Raw genomic sequence first — 17,388 nt, 5'->3', positions numbered from 1 at the left:
ATTCTGAGTGAGCAGCTTCAATTCAAAAGGTTTGATGTCCTGTTCAGTCTCTTTAACTTCAATATGAGACACTGTTGACAAAACCCATGTATTTGGGCCTTCCCAACCATTTACTCAAGGACTCAAAATTCAATTTGAATAACCTTCCATTTTCCCCAAAACAACAAAGCCTTTTCCCAAAACTTCACATCATGTAACATCTTAACATTAAAATACCAATAAGGTGATGACCTTCGTGAACAGGATAAGTCACAATATGGTGATCAGAGAAAAACACAGGAGTAATGTCACACCTTCCAACCCTACTACAGTAGTGCTCAGATACATACAACCTGTCTAATCTTCCAACCCTACTACAGTAGTGCTCAGATACATACAACCTGTCTAATCTTCCAACCCTACTACAGTAGTGCTCAGATACATACAACCTGTCTAATCTTCCAACCCTACTACAGTAGGTATCAGATACATACAACCTGTCTAACCTTCCAACCCTACTACAGTAGGTATCAGATACATACAACCTGTCTAATCTTCCAACCCTACTACAGTAGTGCTCAGATACATACAACCTGTCTAATCTTCCAACCCTACTACAGTAGTGCTCAGATACATACAACCTGTCTAATCTTCCAACCCCCTACTGTCTAACCTTCCAACCCTACTAGTAGTGCTCAGATACATACAACCTGTCTAATCTTCCAACCCTACTAACAGTAGTGCTCAGATACATACAACCTGTCTAATCTTCCAACCCTACTACAGTAGTGCTCAGATACATACAATACATACAACCTGTCTAACCTTCCAACCCTACTACAGTAGTGCTCAGATACATACAACCTGTCTAACCTTCCAACCCTACTACAGTAGGTATCAGATACATACAACCTGTCTAACCTTCCAACCCTACTACAGTAGTGCTCAGATACATACAACCTGTCTAATCTTCCAACCCTACAGATACATACAACCTGTCTAACCTTCCAACCCTACTACAGTAGGTATCAGATACATACAACCTGTCTAACCTTCCAACCCTACTACAGTAGTGCTCAGATACAATAATCTTCCAACCCAAGTAGTGCTCAGATACATACAACCTGTCTAACCTTCCAACCCTACTACAGATCAGATACATACAACCTGTCTAAACCTTCCAACCCTACTACAGTAGGTATCAGATACATACAACCTGTCTAACCTTCCAACCCTACTACAGTAGTATGATACATCAGTCTAATCTTCCAACCCTACTATACATACATACAACCTGTCTAATCTTCCAACCCTACTACAGTAGGTATCAGATACATACAACCTGTCTAACCTTCCAACCCTACTACAGTAGGTATCAGATACATACAACCTGTCTAACCTTCCAACCCTACTACAGTAGTGCTCAGATACATACAACCTGTCTAATCTTCCAACCCTACTACAGTAGGTATCAGATACATACAACCTGTCTAATCTTCCAACCCTACTACAGTAGGTATCAGATACATACAACCTGTCTAACCTTCCAACCCTACTACAGTAGGTATCAGATACATACAACCTGTCTAACCTTATACAGAGGTATCAGATACATACCTGTCTAACCTTGTCTAACCTTCCAACCCTACTACAGTAGGTATCAGATACATACAACCTGACCTTACATACAACCTGTCTAACCTTCCAACCCTACTACAGTAGGTACATCAGTCTAATACCCTACTACAACCTGTCATACAACCCTTCCAACCCTACTACAGTAGGTATCAGATACATACAACCTGTCTAACCTTCCAACCCTACTACAGTAGTGCTCAGATACATACAACCTGTCTAACCTTCCAACCCTACTACAGTAGTGCTCAGATACATACAAGATCTAATCTTCCAACCCAACAGTAGTGCTCAGATACATACAACCTGTCTAACCTTCCAACCCTACTACAGTAGGTATCAGATACATACAACCTGTCTAACCTTCCAACCCTACTACAGTAGTGCTCAGATACATACAACCTGTCTAATCTTCCAACCCTACTACAGTAGTGCTCAGATACATACAACCTGTCTAATCTTCCAACCCTACTACAGTAGTGCTCAGATACATACAACCTGTCTAACCTTCCAACCCTACTACAGTAGTGCTCAGATACATACAACCTGTCTAACCTTCCAACCCTACTACAGTAGTGCTCAGATACATACAACCTGTCTAACCTTCCAACCCTACTACAGTAGGTATCAGATACATACAACCTGTCTAACTACTTCCAACCCTACTCTAACCTTCCAACCCTACTACAGTAGTGCTCCTGTCTAATCTTCCAACCCTACTACAGTAGGTATCATACAACCTGTCTAACCTTCCAACCCTACTACAGTAGTGCTCAGATACATACAACCTGTCTAACCTTCCAACCCTACTACAGATAGGTATCAGATACATACAACCTGTACATAACCTTCTAAACCCTACTACAGTAGTGTATCAGATACATACAACCTGTCTAACCTTCCAACCTACTACAGTCTAATCTTCCAACCCTACTACAGTGTATCAGATACATACAACCTGTCTAACCTTCCAACCCTACTACAGTAGTGCTCAGATACATACAACCTGTCTAATCTTCCAACCCTACTACAGTAGTGCTCAGATACATACAACCCTAACTTCCAACCCTACTACAGTGATACATACAACCTGTCTAATACCAACTTCCAACCCTACTACAGTAGTGCTCAGATACATACAACCTGTCTAATCTTCCAACCCTACTACAGTAGTGCTCAGATACATACAACCTGTCTAATCTTCCAACCCTACTACAGTAGTGCTACTACAGAGTACATACAACCTGTCTAACCTTCCAACCCTACTACAGTAGTGTATCAGATACATACAATCTAACAACCCTACCAGTGTGCTCAGATACATACAACCTTCTAACCTTCCAACCCTACTACAGTAGTGCTCAGATACATACAACCTGTCTAATCTTCCAACCCTACTACAGTAGTGCTCAGATACATACAACCTGTCTAACCTTCCAACCCTACTACAGTAGTGCTCAGATACATACAACCTGTCAACCTGTCTAACTTCCAACCCTACAGTAGTGCTCAGATACATACAACCTGTCTAATCTTCCAACCCTACTACAGTAGTGCTCAGATACATACAATAACCTTCCAACCCTACTACAGTAGTCTCAGATACATACAACCTGTCTAATCTTCCAACCCTACTACAGTAGGTGTCTAACCTTCCAACCCTACTCAGATACATACAACCTGTCATACAACCTTCCAACCCTACTACAGTAGTGCTCAGATACATACAATACAACCTCAGATACATACAACCTGTCTAACCTTCCAACCCTACTACAGTAGTGTAGTGTCTAATCTTCCAACCCTACTACAGTAGGTATCAGATACATACAACCTGATACATACAACCTGTCTAACCTTCCAACCCTACTACAGTAGGTATCAGATACATACAACCTGTCTAACCTTCCAACCCTACTACAGTAGTGCTCAGATACATACAACCTGTCTAACCTTCCAACCCTACTACAGTAGTGCTCAGATACATACAACCTGTCTAACCTTCCAACCCTACTACAGTAGTGCTCAGATACATACAACCTGTCTAATCTTCCAACCCTACTACAGTAGTGCTCAGATACATACAACCTGTCTAACCTTCCAACCCTACTACAGTAGTGCTCAGATACATACAACCTGTCTAATCTTCCAACCCTACTACAGTAGTGCTCAGATACATACAACCTGTCTAACCTTCCAACCCTACTACAGTAGTCTAAGATACATACAACCTTCCAACCCTACTACAGTAGTGCTCAGATACATACAACCTGTCTAACCTTCCAACCCTACTACAGTAGTGCTCAGATACATACAACCTGTCTAACCTTCCAACTAACAGTAGTGCTCAGATACATACAACCTGTCTAATCTTCCAACCCTACTACAGTAGTGCTCAGATACATACAACCTGTCTAACCTTCCAACCCTACTACAGATACATACAACCTGTCTAATCTTCCAACCCTACTACAGTAGTGCTCAGATACATACAACCTGTCTAACCTTCCAACCCTACTACAGTAGTGCTCAGATACATACAACCTGTCTAACCTTCCAACCCTACTACAGTAGTGCTCAGATACACCCTACTACAGTAGTGCTCAGATACATACAACCTGTCTAACCTTCCAACCCTACTACAGTAGTGCTCAGATACATACAACCTGTCTAATCTTCCAACCCTACTACAGTAGTGCTCAGATACATACAACCTGTCTAACCTTCCAACCCTACTACAGTAGTGTGCTCAGATACATACAACCTGTCTAATCTTCCAACCCTACTACAGTAGTGCTCAGATACATACAACCTGTCTAACCTTCCAACCCTACTACAGTAGTGCTCAGATACATACAACCTGTCTAACCTTCCAACCCTACTACAGTAGTGATACATCAGATACATACAACCTGTCTAACCTTCCAACCCTTACTACAGTAGTGCTCAGATACATACAACCTGTCTAACCTTCCAACCCTACTACAGTAGTGCTCAGATACATACAACCTGTCTAACCTTCCAACCCTACTACAGTAGTGTATCAGATACATACAACCTGTCTTCCAAACTACTCAGATACATACAACCTGTCTAATCTTCCAACCCTACTACAGTAGTGCTCAGATACATACAACCTGTCTAACCTTCCACCTTCCAACCCTACTACAGTAGTGCTCAGATACATACAACCTGTCTAACCTTCCAACCCTACTACAGTAGTGCTCAGATACATACAACCTGTCTAACCTTCCAACCCCACTACAGTAGTGCTCAACATACAACCTGTCTAAAATTGCCAACCCTACTACACTGCCTAACTGTAGTGTACTCTCCTCTCCACACATCAGAAAGCTCAAACTCAGTTAATAAACCAGATACTGACCGCAGGTGAGGTTCTCAGCAGTCGATAAGTAAAATACACTGTACAGTTCCACCCTAAAACATACACCCCTCTTGGTCACACTCTCTTAAGGTTTCCTTTATTTGATCAAATACAGCAATACACCCTGTACCCTCATTAGGAGCATAAACATAACAAAAGATTAAGAAAATAAACATAATATCTGCCTTGACCAATAAAACCCAACCATTGACAATCTCTGTTGTAGATACCAGAAGTCACCCCTAAGCCTGAAGAAAACTAAATTGCCACCCCAGCACTGAAATTAGTATATGCAGCCCCTCCCACCACATATCCCAGTCAATCGCATTAGCCTCATCACAATGATTCTGTAAAAAAACTACATTAAGCCTTTTCTGTTTTATTTCTTCTAAAACCCAAGCCCACTTATTCCTTCCCATTTCCCCATAAATATTGAGAGAACCTACCTTTGGAAAACTCAGCAAAAAAAGAAATGTCTTCTCACTGTCAACTGCATTTATTTTCAGCAAACTTAACATGTGTAAATATTTGTATGAACATAACAAGATTCAACAACTGAGACATAAACTGAACAAGTTCCACTGACATGTGACTAACTTAAATGGAATAATGTGTCCCTGAACGAAACAGTCAGTATCTGGTGTGGCCACCAGCTGCATTAGTACAGCAGTGCATCTCCTCCTCATGGACTGCACCAGATTTGCCAGTTCTTGCTGTGAGACGTTACCCCACTCTTCCACCAAGGCACCTGCAAGTTCCCAGACATTTCTGGGGGGAATGGCCCTAGCCTTCACCCTCTGATCTAACAGGTCCCAGATGTGCTCAATGGGATTGAGATCCGGGCTCTTTGCTGGCCATGGCAGAACACTGACATTCCTGTCATTCAGGTAACCACGCACAGAACGAGTAGTATGGCTGGTGGCATTGTCATGCTGGAGGGTCATGTCAGGATGAGCCTGCAGGAATGGTACCACATGAGGGAGGAGGATGTCTTCCCTGTAATGCACAGCATTGAGATTGCCTGCAATGACAACAAGCTCAGTCCGATGATGCTGTGACACAACGCCCCAGACCATGACGGACCATCCACCTCCAAATTGATACCACTCCAGAGTACAGGCCTCGGTGCAACGCTCAGTCCTTCGACGATAAACAAGAATCCGACCATCACCCCTGGTGAGACAAAACCACCACTCGTCAGTGAAGAGCAGTCCTGTCTGGTCCATCGACGGTGGGTTTGTGCCCATAGGTGACATTGTTGCCGGTGATGTCTGGTGACGACCTGCCTTACAACAGGCCTACAAGCCCTCAGTCTAGCCTTTCTCATCCTATTCTGGACAGTCTGAGCACTGATGGAGGGATTGTGTGTTCCTGGTGTAACTCGGGCATTTGTCATTCTGTACCTGGTGTGATATTTGGATGTACCGATCATGTGCAGATGTTGTTACACGTGGTCTGCCACTACCAGGACGATCAGCTGTACGTCCTGTCTCCCTGTAGCGCCGTCTTAGGTGTCTCACAGTACTGACATTGCAATTTATTGCCCTGGCCACATCTGCAGTCCTCATGCCTCCTTGCAGCATGCCTAAGGTACATTCACGCAGATGAGCAGGGACCCTAGGCATCTTTCTTTTGGTGTTTTTCAGAGTCAGTAGAAAGGCCTCTTTATAGTGTCCTAAGTTTTCATAACTGTGACCTTAATTTCCACAACCGTTCCACAGGTTTATGTTCATTAATTGTTTATGATTCATTGAACAAGCATGGGAAACAGTGTTTGAACCCTTTACAGTGAAGATGTGCAAAGTTATTTGGATTTTTACGAATTATCTTTGAGATTACCTCAATATAACAAAGAGAAAGGAAAAGCAGAAGAAACCACAGAGAAACCAGACAAAGAGAAAAAAACACCATGAGGCATGATCGTCATCATTGTTTTAATTTTCTCTTAACCTTTCCCCAATACCTTTTGCTGCCATGACAGCAGTAACAACATTCTTCAATTGGAAACGCTTCTTCACACTCAATTGGACTAACCCAACTTATCAACATAAAAAAATCTGCCAATTTGACAGATTTCCCAAAAGTTTGATCCAGGAACCCATTTACCTCCTCTACATTCGAAATTGAGTAGTCGCCAGCTGCTATCATATCAGGAGAGATGTCCTTCTCCTGATCCTCCTCAACTGGAGTGCCAGGTAGCCTAGTGGTTAGAGCATGGGGCCAGTAACTGAAAGGTTGCTAGATCAAATCCCCTAGCTGACATCTGTTATTCTGCCCCTGAACAAGGCAGTTAACCTTTTTGGGATAGGGGGCAGCATTTTCACTTTTGGATGAATAGCATGCCCAGAGTGAACTACCTCCTACTCTGTCCCAGATGCTAATATATGCATATTATTATTAGTGTGGGATAGAAAACACTCTGAAGTTTCTAAAACTGTTTGAATGATGTCTGTGAGTATAACATAACTCATATGCAGGCGGAAACCTGAGAGAAATCCAACCAGGAAGTGGAACATCTGAGGTTTGTAGTTTTTCAAAGCTTGGCAGTGGGATATGGATACAGTTGCACTTCCTACGGCTTCCACTACATGTCAAACATCTTTAGAAACTTGAATGAGAATACTACTATAAAGGAGGGGCTCGCGCCTCATTTAGATGAATTAGTGGGTTGAAACAAGTGGCTATTTGGACATAAATGAAATCTGACACAGAGGCTGCATTAAGGAGAAGTCTATCTTTAATTCTGTGAATAACACTTGTATCTTTTATCAATGTCTATTATGAATATTTCTGGAAAATCACCAGATGTTTTGGAATCACAACATTACTGCACGTAAGGCACCAATGTAAACTGAGATTTTTGGATATAAATATGCACATTATCGAATAAAATATACATGTATTGTGTAACATGATGTCCTATGAGTGTCATCTGATGAAGATCATCAAATGTTAGTGATTAATTTTATCTATATTTCAGCTTTTTGTGACACATATCTTTGGCTGGAAAAATGGCTGTGTTTTTTTGACTTGTCTATGACCTAACATAATCATATGTTGTGCTTTCCTGTAAAGCATTTTTTAAATCGGACACGATGGGTAGATTAACAAGTTGTTTATCTTTCATTTGCTGTATTGGACTTATTAATGTGTGAAAGTTAAATATTTTTCAAAAATATTTTTAAATTTCGCGCGCTGCCTTTTCAGCAGAATGTTGTCGAGGGGTTCTGCTAGGCGAACGCCGGCGCTAGAAAAGATTACCCACTGTTCCCAGGCTGACATTGTAAATAAGAATTTGTTCTTAACTGACTTGCCTAGTTAAACAAAATAATTTTAAACTTAGGCCACAGACCCCTCACCTCCCTCTCCCCACTTGTATCAGTGGGCCAGCAGCATACCACCCTGCATACCACTGCTGGCTTGCTTCTGAAGCTAAGCAGGGTTGGTCCTGCTCAGTTCCTGGATGGAAGACCAGATGCTGCTGGAAGTGGTGTTGGAGGGCCAGTAGGAGGCACTCTTTCCTCTGGTCTAAAAAAATATCCCAATGCCCCAGGGAAGTAATTGGGGACACTGCCCTGTGTAGGGTGCTGTCTTTCGGATGGGATGTTAAACGGGTGTCCTGACTCTCTGAGGTCATTAAAGATCCCATGGCATGTTCCTCTCTGGCACAAGCTGCAACTCAACACGGACAACTTGTTCCTCAGCAACAGGAGCTTGTGACTGCTGTACCATTCTCGGCCCACCTTTCCCTACATCAGTGGGCTCAGGCGTTACGAGGACCACCTGCGCCCCTCCTCTGCCTTCTCCCTTTTCGGGCAAACCTGTCGCTTAGGGCCAACATCCCCACACTCAAAATACTGTTGACTATCCATAGTAGCATAAGCCATAGTCTGTTGTCATACTTTGCTCTGTTGAGTCCAAAAACATAAACACCTGTCGACGAAACGCCATGTTTAATTGAAAGGGAGAGAAAAGAGACAGAGCGAGAGAGAGTGAGAGACAGAGAGAGAGAGGAGGGCAAACAGCTCCCAACTGGCAATACCTCAGCACTTAAGATAATGATGCTCATCGAGAGGAGGCGAGAAGTGTAAATGTAACACTCCATCAGGGAGAGAGTTTTCATCTGAACAGTTTCACTCTTTTCAGGGTTTTCATGGCCTCTCTATGGTTCAACTTCCCACAGTGAGACGCTAATGAAAAGGATGAAGGCATTTGACCGATTAGCTCCTGCAGCGTTTGGCACATCACATCTCAGCCAAGATAAGTGCCAAGCATTAAACAGACAGCCTCTGACGCATTTTATGGCCGGCCCTTCAGTCAATGTTTTCATGCAAGTGTGTGTGTGTGTGTGTGTGTGTGTGTGTGTGTGTGTGTGTGTGTGTGTGTGTGTGTGTGTGTGTGTGTGTGTGTGTGTGTGTGTGTGTGTGTGTGTGTGTGTGTGTGTGTGTGTGTGTGTGTGTGTAACGTCTGCTTCCAACTCACACTCTCAAACACATAGATCTCCTGAACCCAGCTCACTCTCCAGATCCCAATCACCTGAATTCTGATCACCTGTTCACACACCTGTATGTCATCATCACACACTCCTTAGTTCAGTTCTTTGCACCCCATCATTGTGAGGTATTGTTTGTTTTGTGACACTTTTATTCGGAGTGCTGTGTTTCCCGAAATGTAATCCTCCCATGTATGATAGTATTGGCCTGCCTCACTAATGACGCCTTTTGTCTATTCCCTGCCTGTACTTTAGCCTTTCGGATTTCCTCTATCAACCTATTGCCTGATCTCCCTGACAACGTTACTAGGCTTTTCCCTGCCAGTACTGTTGCCTTTTGGACTGTGTATGACCTTCTGCCTGCCCCTGGACCCAGCCACCTGCCTCCTCCTGTGGTCCTTTACCAATAAACACCTCCTGCGCCCTGCGCTTAAAACCAGCTCTCTGTCTCCCATGTTCGTTACAGTGTTTGTGGGCTTGATTTTAGCTGTGCATTGTTCTCAGGCAAGGCGCACAAGTGTGTTGGCAAAGGTTCTGCAGGTGTCTGTTGGTTAGGATATGCATCTGCAGGTGCACAGTGTCTGCAGTGTCTTGTGTGTGTGTGTGTGTGTGTGTGTGTGTGTGTGTGTGTGTGTGTGTGTGTGTGTGTGTGTGTGTGTGTGTGTGTGTGTGTGTGTGTGTGTGTGTGTGTGTGTGTGTGTGTGTGTGTGTGTGTGTGTGTGTGTGTGTGTGTGTGTGTGTGTGTGTGTGTGTCCGTGGTGTATACGTGCTGTATGCTCTCACCGTCTGCCACCTCCAGCTGAGCCTTGGCCAGGATGCTGCCGGCCACAGTGAGGGCCTGGCAGGTGTAGTAGCCTGCATCAGAGCGCTGTACACAGGAGATGGTCAGCTCTCCACTGACAGACACTGACACACGGCTGTCTCCCTGGGCTGGCTGGCTTGGGAACAGCAGATCCTGGAAAGGTAGGAGAGACTCATTAACATGGTGTTTTGTCCTGTGCCCAATAGAAAACCAGCAGGAAACATGGCGAGATACAATTGACATGTTGCAGTTAATAGCGAGGGTGAATAGTACATGTTAACTGTCCTGTGCTAAATGGTTAATACATTCAGTTAGTTATATAAGAGATGTGAAGGAAGAGGAGAGACATTTAGAGTGACAGGAATTAAACAGAGGGAGTTTGAATTGCAGTGAGTGTCATCCTTGGCAATACAATGCTATATAACAGTGTAGTCCCACACACCAAACATGTACAATGCGAGAGCACACTGCATTGACTAAAAAGCACCAACAAGTCAAACCAATCATCTGGAGCCTTGCTCCGTTTTCCTCCATGTCCATTCTCAGTGTTCATTACTGACTAGCGCTCCTATTCACTCACTTATCCTAGAAATGTGTGTGTAATTCAGTAGTAAGTGTGGGGGAAGAGGGGTCAAGGTCCTCTTTCTGCTCAAGGTGGTTAGTCATTTACACTGTGGGTGAGAGGCGGTCAGCCCTGCCCGTGATGAAGCCCTGCAGTAGGGGTCTTGACATTGAGTGAGTCCTCACTGCCGCCCACTCATAGCCTTGAGATCTCGATCTCTCTATCGCTTAAATGAGATTTTTCCCCATTCCGCGTCCTGAGAGCAGACAAACGGAGGGGAAGGCAAGGACATTAGCCTAATCCCATTATGCCTAATGACGCTAATGTAGCAAATTAATGCTGTTTCTTGTGAAAGAAATGGCTGGTCAGAGCATGCGGGGTGGACTGATGATTGATGGCCGTGACTGTCACGGGGACGGGAGTCCTGACCTCTGGTCCCATGACCCTAGCCACAGTCCAATCAGGACCAAACCTTCATGTCTCAATTAAGACAATTAGGAGGTTGTTTTTGTTCATGTGCGTAAGAAGAGGCCAACACGCATAGGCAAGAGCTAACACACGCAGGCACAGTCAAGTATGCAGACATTCAACACACGTTATTCAAACAGGTGTTTCTTACCTGGCTGCCCTCTCGTTGCCAGAACACAGTGGGTTGGGGGTTGCCCTTGGTCTCACAGGGGAAGGTGGCTGTGCGCCCCTGAGCCACGATCTGGTCCCGGGGTCGCACCACAAACTGGGGAGCCTCTGAAGACCAAAGGTCAGAGAAGTGAAACCACTGTCACCACAACACAGCAGGAAGACATTTAGAGTCAGTTCTGATTATGTGCAAATACTAATCAAGGGAAGCAAAAGGTTACAGCTACAGGCTACAAGCTACAGGCTACAGGGAACATGCAACAGGTGAGTGTCTAGTAGTCTCTCTGAAGAAACATTACTACAGGTACCAGACCATACAGACCATTCATCCTGCTGGCCACAAACCTGAATGAATGAAACCAACTCATGAGCACGGGTGCTTTTACATACATTCTCCCCTTGTAGTCTCTACATCAGAACTACTGCATATCAACTACAATATCTTGACCAGCAAGTTGGAGAAACAGAGGGGTTACAACTAACTTAACAACACACAACTAAATGGAGGGCTGGGTTGGGTGGTTCAAACTAAGGAGGTACATGTGCATGTATTAGTATGTTGAATAATCAGGTGTGAATGTGTGCAGGTGTTAATGGGTGTGTATGTACAGTACCAGTCAAAAGTTTGGACACACCACAATAGATTTTATATTTGAGATTCTTCAAAGTAGCCACCCTTTGCCTTGATGACAGCTTTGCACACTCTTGGCATTCTCTCAACCAGCTACATGCATTTCAATTAACAGGTGTTCCTTGTTAAAAGTTCATTTGTGGAATTTCTTTATTATTTATCTCCTTCTTATTGAGTTTGAGCCATTTGCGACAAGGTAGGGGTGGTATACAGAAGAATGCCCTATTTGGTGAAAAACAAAGTCCATATTATGTCAAGAACAGCTCAAATAAGCATAGAGAAACGAGAGTCCATCCTTACTTTAAGACATGAAGGTCAGTCAATCTGGAACATTTTAAGAACTTTGAAAGTTGCTTCAAGTGCAGTCGCTAAAACCATCAAGCGCAATGATGAAACTGACTCTCATGATGACCGACACAGGAAGACCCTCTGCTGCAGAGGATAAGTTCATTAGAGTTAACTGCACCTCAGATTGCAGTCCAAATAAATGCTTCACAGAGTTCAAGTAACAGACACATCACAACATCAACTGTTCAGAGGAGACTGCATGAATCAGGCCTTCATGTTTGAATTTCTGCCAAGAAACCACTACTAAAACACCAAAAAGCAGAAGAAACTTTCTTGGGCCAAGACACATGAGTGGAATAGACATTAGACCGGTGGAAATCTGTCCTTTGGTCTGATGAGTCCAAATGTTAGGTTTTTGGTTCCAACTGCCATGTCTTTGTGAGACGCAGAGTAGGTGAACGGACGATCGCCGCATTTGTGGTATCCACTGTGAAGTATGAAGGTGTGATGGTGTGGGGGTGCTTTGCTAGTGACACTGTCAGTAATTTATTTAGAATTCAAGGCCCACTTAACCAGCATGGCTACCGCAGCATTCTGCAGTGATACACCATCCCATCTGGTTTGCGCTTAGTGGGACTATAATTTGTTTTTCAACAGGACAATGACCCAAAACACGCCTCCAGGCTGTGTAAGGGCTATTTGACCAAGAAGGAGAGTGATGGAGTGCTGCATCAGATGCTCAGCATATGTGGGAACTCATTCAAGACAGTTGGAAAAGCATTCCTCATGAAGCTGGTTGAGAGAATGCCAAGAGTGTGCAAAACTGTCGTCAAGGAAAAGGGTGGCTAATTTGAAGAATCTAAAATCAAAATTATAAACTGGGTGGTTCGAACCCTGCATGCTGATTGGCTGACACCTGTGCTATATCAGACCATATACCATGGGAATGACAAAGTATGTTGGTAATACAGTTTATAATAGCAATAAAGCACCTCGGGGGTTTGTGGTTTATGGCCAATAAACTCAGTAAAAAAAGCAAACTTAACATGTGTAAATATTTGTATGAACATACGATTCAACAACCGAGACATAAGCTGAACAAGTTCCACAGATATGTGACAAACAGAAATTGAATAATGTGTCCCTGAACAAAGGGGGAGTTAAAATCTAAAGTAACAGTCAGTATCTGGTGTTGCCACCAGCTGAATTAAGTACTGCAATGCATCTTCTCCTCATGGACTGCATCATATTTGCCAGTTTTTGCTGTGAGATGTAACCCCACTCTTCCACCAAGGCACCTGCAAGTTCCCAGACATTTCTGGGGGGGAATGGCCCTAGTCCTCACCCTCCGATCAAACAGGTCCCAGATGTGCTCGAACATGCTCAATGGGATTGAGATCCGGGCTCTTCGCTGGCCATGGCAGATAACTGACATTCTTGTCTTGCAGGAAATCATGCACAGAACAAGCAGTATGGCTGGTGGCATTGTCATTCTGGAGGGTCATGTCTTCCCTGTAACGCACAGCATTGAGATTGCCTGCAATGACAACAAGCTCAGTCCGATGATACTGTGACACACCGCTCCAGACCATGACGGTCCCTTGACCTCCAAATCGATCCCGCTCCAGAGTACAGACCTCGGTGTAATGCTTATTCCTTCAACGATAAACACGAATCTGACCACCACCCCTGGTGAGACAAAACCTTGACTCATCAGTGAAGAGCACTTTTTGCCAGTCCAGCGATGGTGGATTTGTGCCCATATGCGACATTGTTGCCGGTGATATCTGGTGAGGACCTGCCTTACAACAGGCCTACAAGCCCTCAGTCCAGCCTCTCTCAGTCTATTGTGGACAGTCTGAGCACTGATGGAGGGATTGTGTGTTCCTGGTGTAACTGTACCTGTCCCGCAGACGTGATGTTCAGATGTACCGATCCTGTGCAGGTGTTGTTACACGTGGTCAGCCACTACGAGGACGATCAGCTGTCCGTCTTGTTTCCCTGTAGCACTGTCTTAGGCGTCTCACAGTACGGACATTGCAATTTAATGCCCTGGCCACATCTGCAGTCCTTATGCCTCCTTGCAGCATGCCTAAGGCACATTCACGCAGATGAGCAGGGACTCTGGGCATCTTTCTTTTGGTGTTTTTCAGAGTCAGTATAAAGTGTCCTAAGTTTTCATAACTGTGACGTCAATTGTCTATGGTTCATTGAACAAGTATGGACAACAGTGTAAAACCCTTTACAATGAAGATCTGTGACCTTATTTGGAATTTTACAAATTATCTTTGAAAGACAGGGTCCTGAAAAGGGGACATTTCTTTTTTTGCTGAGCTTATATCACGGCTAAGGGCTGTATCCAGGCACTCCGCTTTGCGTCGTCATATATTGGCCATATACTACAACCCCTCGGGCCTTATTGCTTAATTATATTTTGATTTGTTTAACAGTTTTATGGTTACTACATGATTCCATATGTGTTATTTCAAAGTCTTCACTATGTCTTCACTATGTCACGGCCTGATCCGTTTCACCTGTCCTTGTGCTTGTCTCCACCACCTCCAGGTGTCGCCCATCTTCCCCACTTATCCTCTGGGTATTTATACCTGTGTTTTCTGTCTGTCTGTGCCAGTTGGTCTTGTTTGTCAAGCTTACCAGCGGTCGTTCTGACAGCGCCTGTCTTTTCCCTGCCTCTCTTTTTCTCGTCCTCATGGTTTTTGACCCTTGACTGTCCTGACCCTTTACCCACCCGCCTGACCACTCTGCCTGTCCCTGACCCTGAGCCTGCCGTCCTGTACCTTTGCTCCACCTCTGGATTACTGAACTCTGACTGTCCCTGTCCCTGACCCTGAGCCTGCCGTCCTGTACCTTTGATCCACCTCTGGATTACTGAACTCTGCCTGTCCCTGACCTGTCATTTGCCTGCCTCTGTGCTTACAATAAACATTGTTACTTCACACAGTTTGCACTTGGGTCGTACCTTGATTCCTGATACGCTATTATTCTACAATGTAGAAAGTAGTCAAAATAAAGAAAGACCCTTGCGTGAGTAGTTGTGTGCAAAATTTTGACTGGTACTGTAAGTCTAGGAATATTTATTGAGCTTTAGCATGTGTGTATATGTGTGAGTGTGTGTGTGTGCATGTATGTATGTTGTGTGTGACAGAGAAAAAGAAAGTAATGCATGCACAATGGGATCAGCTCATACTTACCAACAGGACGAGCTGGTGACAGAACAATGGTATGGGTGGGTGAGGACAAAACACAAGATGGAGAAGAGGAGAGGATAGGAGAGGGAAAGAAAAAAACATGGAAATCAGAAATGAATGACGTGGTGTTGGGTACAAAACTCCAGCAGGTAAGGAGCAGGAGAATGGGGCTCAGGAAAAGGAAATAAAACCTGGGTGTCATCATTGACGGGTGTATAGTTTAACACAATAGCCTTGTACACCTAGGCGTATTCACCGATGTGGGAACGCCACAGAATTGTCACTTAACAATGTGCTGATGTGAAAGCAAAAGACAGAAAGCTGGATCCCTCGACCTCTTCACCTCAAATACCCTGAAAACACTTTCTCACGCCACCAATTCTCCTATTAACATCTCAGTTGACAGAGGACACAGTGAGGCGTGGTGATATTGCAGGCGAGGTGGAATGGATAGTGAGATACAGGGTGGGTAACACAATTGGTTCTGGTTAAGTTGCTCATATCTGTGTGGAGGCTGGAAGTCCTGGTGCATTCATCCAGACTGGGCCCTGGGAGAGCAGCGAGATCACACCAGATAGACTTTAGTATTCAACGTTTGTCCAGGTCCCCAGGACGTAGGGAGATGCCTTCAGTACTGTCCACTCGGGGCAACGTGAGCATGTGTTAATCTTGTCGGCTTGGGGCTTGATAGGACGTTGAGGATGGGGATAAACGAAGGGCTTAAACTGCATGTTTCACCTCCGAGGATCGCGGGTTCAATCTGATGCCAAACCTTGACACTTACCTTATCCCAAACCTTATCCCTTACATGTACCCTTACCTTATCCCAAACCGTATCCCTTACATGTACCCTTACCTTATCCCTTTCATGTACCCTTACCTTATCCCAAACCTCATCCCTTACATGTACCCTTATCTTAGCCCAAACCTTAACCCTTACATGTACCCTTACCTTATCCCAAACCTTATCCCTTACATGTACCCTTACCTTATCCCAAACCTTATCCCTTACCTTATCCCAAACCTTATCCCTTACATGTACCCTTACCTTATCCCTTACATGTACCCTTACCTTATCCCAAACCGTATCCCTTACATGTACCATTACCTTATCCCAAACCTTATCCCTTACATAATAATAATAATAATATATGCCATTTAGCAGACGCTTATATCCAAAGCGACTTACAGTCATGTGTGCATACATTCTACGTATGGGTGGTCCCGGGGATCGAACCCACTACCCTGGCGTTACAAGCGCCATGCTCTACCAACTGAGCCTTATCCCTTACATGTACCCTTACCTTATCCCTTTCATGTACCCTTACCTTATCCCAAACCTCATCCCTTACATGTACCTTTACCTTATCCCAAACCTTAACCCTTACATTGTACCCTTACCTTATCCCAAACCATACTCCTTACATGTACCCTTACCTTATCCCAAACCTTATCCCTTACATGTACCATTACCTTATCCCAAACCTTATCCCTTACCTTATCCCAAACCTCATCCCTTACATGTACCTTTACTTTATCCCAAACCTTAACCCTTACATTGTACCCTTACCTTATCCCAAACATGTACTCTTACCCTATCCCAAACCGTACTCCTTACATGTACCCTTACCTTATCCCTTACATGTACCATTACCTTATCCCAAACCTTATCCCTTACATGTACCCTTACCTTATCCCAAACCTCATCCCTTACATGTACCTTTACTTTATCCCAAACCTTAACCCTTACATTGTACCCTTACCTTATC

At 44.1% G+C, this 17,388-nt stretch overlaps 1 protein-coding gene across 8 annotated transcripts in view; it reads right to left on the bottom strand.

The window, feature by feature from the left end:
* The window catches only part of LOC124008291 (roundabout homolog 2-like), a 203,116-nt gene that overhangs the window by 37,760 nt on the left and 147,968 nt on the right, over positions 1 to 17,388 (bottom strand). For 5 of the 8 annotated variants that reach the window (XM_046319451.1, XM_046319458.1, XM_046319475.1 and 2 more), the window contains exons 7-9: positions 15,623 to 15,634; positions 11,475 to 11,599; positions 10,275 to 10,446 (exon numbers count right to left, since the gene is read on the bottom strand). In XM_046319451.1, coding sequence (XP_046175407.1) covers positions 10,275 to 10,446; positions 11,475 to 11,599; positions 15,623 to 15,634 — 309 coding nt within the window. The remainder of the gene's footprint in view (positions 1 to 10,274; positions 10,447 to 11,474; positions 11,600 to 15,622; positions 15,635 to 17,388) is intronic. The other 3 variants (XM_046319467.1, XM_046319481.1, XM_046319497.1) reach the window with 1 other exon arrangement.

This window comes from Oncorhynchus gorbuscha, linkage group LG02 (genome assembly GCF_021184085.1).
Source record: "Oncorhynchus gorbuscha isolate QuinsamMale2020 ecotype Even-year linkage group LG02, OgorEven_v1.0, whole genome shotgun sequence".
Lineage (NCBI taxonomy): Eukaryota > Metazoa > Chordata > Actinopteri > Salmoniformes > Salmonidae > Oncorhynchus > Oncorhynchus gorbuscha.
The sequence above is the reverse complement of the archived record's forward strand: the minus strand, read 5'-3'. Positions and strand labels throughout refer to the sequence as shown.